This window comes from Macrobrachium nipponense, chromosome 20 (assembly GCF_015104395.2).
Source record: "Macrobrachium nipponense isolate FS-2020 chromosome 20, ASM1510439v2, whole genome shotgun sequence".
NCBI lineage: Eukaryota > Metazoa > Arthropoda > Malacostraca > Decapoda > Palaemonidae > Macrobrachium > Macrobrachium nipponense.
Window position 1 is genome coordinate 21,939,235 of NC_061089.1, and position 1,715 is coordinate 21,940,949.

At 36.3% G+C, this 1,715-nt stretch overlaps 1 protein-coding gene across 1 annotated transcript in view; it reads left to right on the top strand.

The window, feature by feature from the left end:
* Positions 1-1,511, top strand: part of LOC135223206 (uncharacterized) — a 2,767-nt gene extending 1,256 nt beyond the window's left edge. Inside the window, exon 3 of the mRNA XM_064261711.1 lies at positions 503-1,511. Within this exon, the coding sequence (XP_064117781.1) occupies positions 503-834 (332 nt within the window). The 3' untranslated portion in view covers positions 835-1,511. The remainder of the gene's footprint in view (positions 1-502) is intronic.
* Positions 1,512-1,715: the final 204 nt, after the last annotated feature.

Below are 1,715 nucleotides of genomic sequence, written 5' to 3' on the forward strand. Positions count from 1 at the left end.
TAAAGAGAAATAACCAATTAGATTCGTGACTGATTGGTTGGAGCACTTAAAACCTATATGCATAGTCTCCACAAAGTCAGTCGAAGTTGACCTACAGTTCACAACTGCTGAATATCTAATCGAGATAGTAAGCTTGAATCTAAAATGAATCTAAACAAAACCTTTTCAGTTCAGTTATCATTTTACAAAATTTATCATTCAGTCCAATCCAGCAAAATTTAATGAATCAATGAATTTCGAGGTGGTTAGAAATTTTAAGTTTTCATTAAAAACTACATTTATGCTGACGATGTTGCCTTCGTATTTGATAATGTACAAATTTCCTCTGGGTAAACAGTACCAGAATGGTAAAATCTTGCAATAACATATATTACCCACAATAACTAGATACAAACTTTCGCGTAGGAGGAACTTTTAAGAACATTTTCGGTGACTAACCCGGCAAAGAATTGTAACATAACTGACTTTTCCTACATTTGGCTTCCTGTCTTCTCCTCAACAGACTTCCCAGGAGCCTGCTTTGCATCCACCGCCTGCAAGGTCTTCAAAGTGGGCGAATCATGGCCTCTGACTCCCTTCTGCGGGAGATCGACCTGCGTTCAGGAAGGAGAGAAACTGATCGAAAAAATTGAAGACTGCGGCCTCAGGCCAAAAGAGTCTCCAGGATGCAAGGTCGTCAACGAAGCTGACCTCCAGAAGGCGTACCCAGACTGCTGCCCAGTGTTCGAGTGCCAGGAAGGCGCCACCCTTCAGTACCCAACTGAAGCGGAAATTGCCGCTGCTATTGCAGCGCAACCGGCCCCCTCAAATGCTACTGAAGCTAGCACTGCATAAGAGTGTGGGATCTGGAAAGCATCACTGGCATACCCATAGCTTTTAAACAGAAGAATTATATATTTTACGATATAATAAAGTTACTTTTACATTGTCTATCGTCGGTAGCTTCCTATGTACCATTGTTCCTGTTTTAAATGTCTAACTTTTCCATTATCAAAGATATTTGAAAATCAGAGGTAATTTTTATAAGTTTATCTGCCATTAGTCATATTCATTCCTTTAGAATACTACAATACATGCGTGATGAATTAATTGAAGGTTTTCGATGGAATGAATTAAACTAAATCTTTAAACTGAAATTATAAATGAAAGTCGACATGGCATGTATACAGCTGATCCGTTTTTAACCAGATGTTCTAAATCTCTTGTAATAGCTATAACTATATTTGAATGCTTTATTTTAATTGTACTTATGTATTACCATCGCTATACCTTTTCCCATGTCTAAATTCTTTGTTATGCATGTAACCAGGTCTAAATTTTATTTTTTCACCTCTTCCCACGGCTGGATTATCCATTTTTCCTGTACTCAAATCTAAGTCATTCTTGTGTCTGTGTTCATATCTAAATTGAGTTTCTTAATTTTAATATAGTTTCTGAATCATATATTGTACATAATGTCAGAGAACCTTACCATGAAGATCCCTCTCCTGAAATAAATGTTAAGAAATACACCCTTTTGTTTTTTGTAAGCTCTTTTCACTTGAGGCTCTAACATTCAGAAAAGTATAGTATAAAATCTCTTCATTTCTGACGATTGAAGATCCTAAATATATGTTTGAATTTTTTAACACACTACCTCGAAATAAGTGAGCTATATATTAAACCTTTTCAAACGCACTAATCACACGATACAGCTTTACGAATTTCACTCTGTA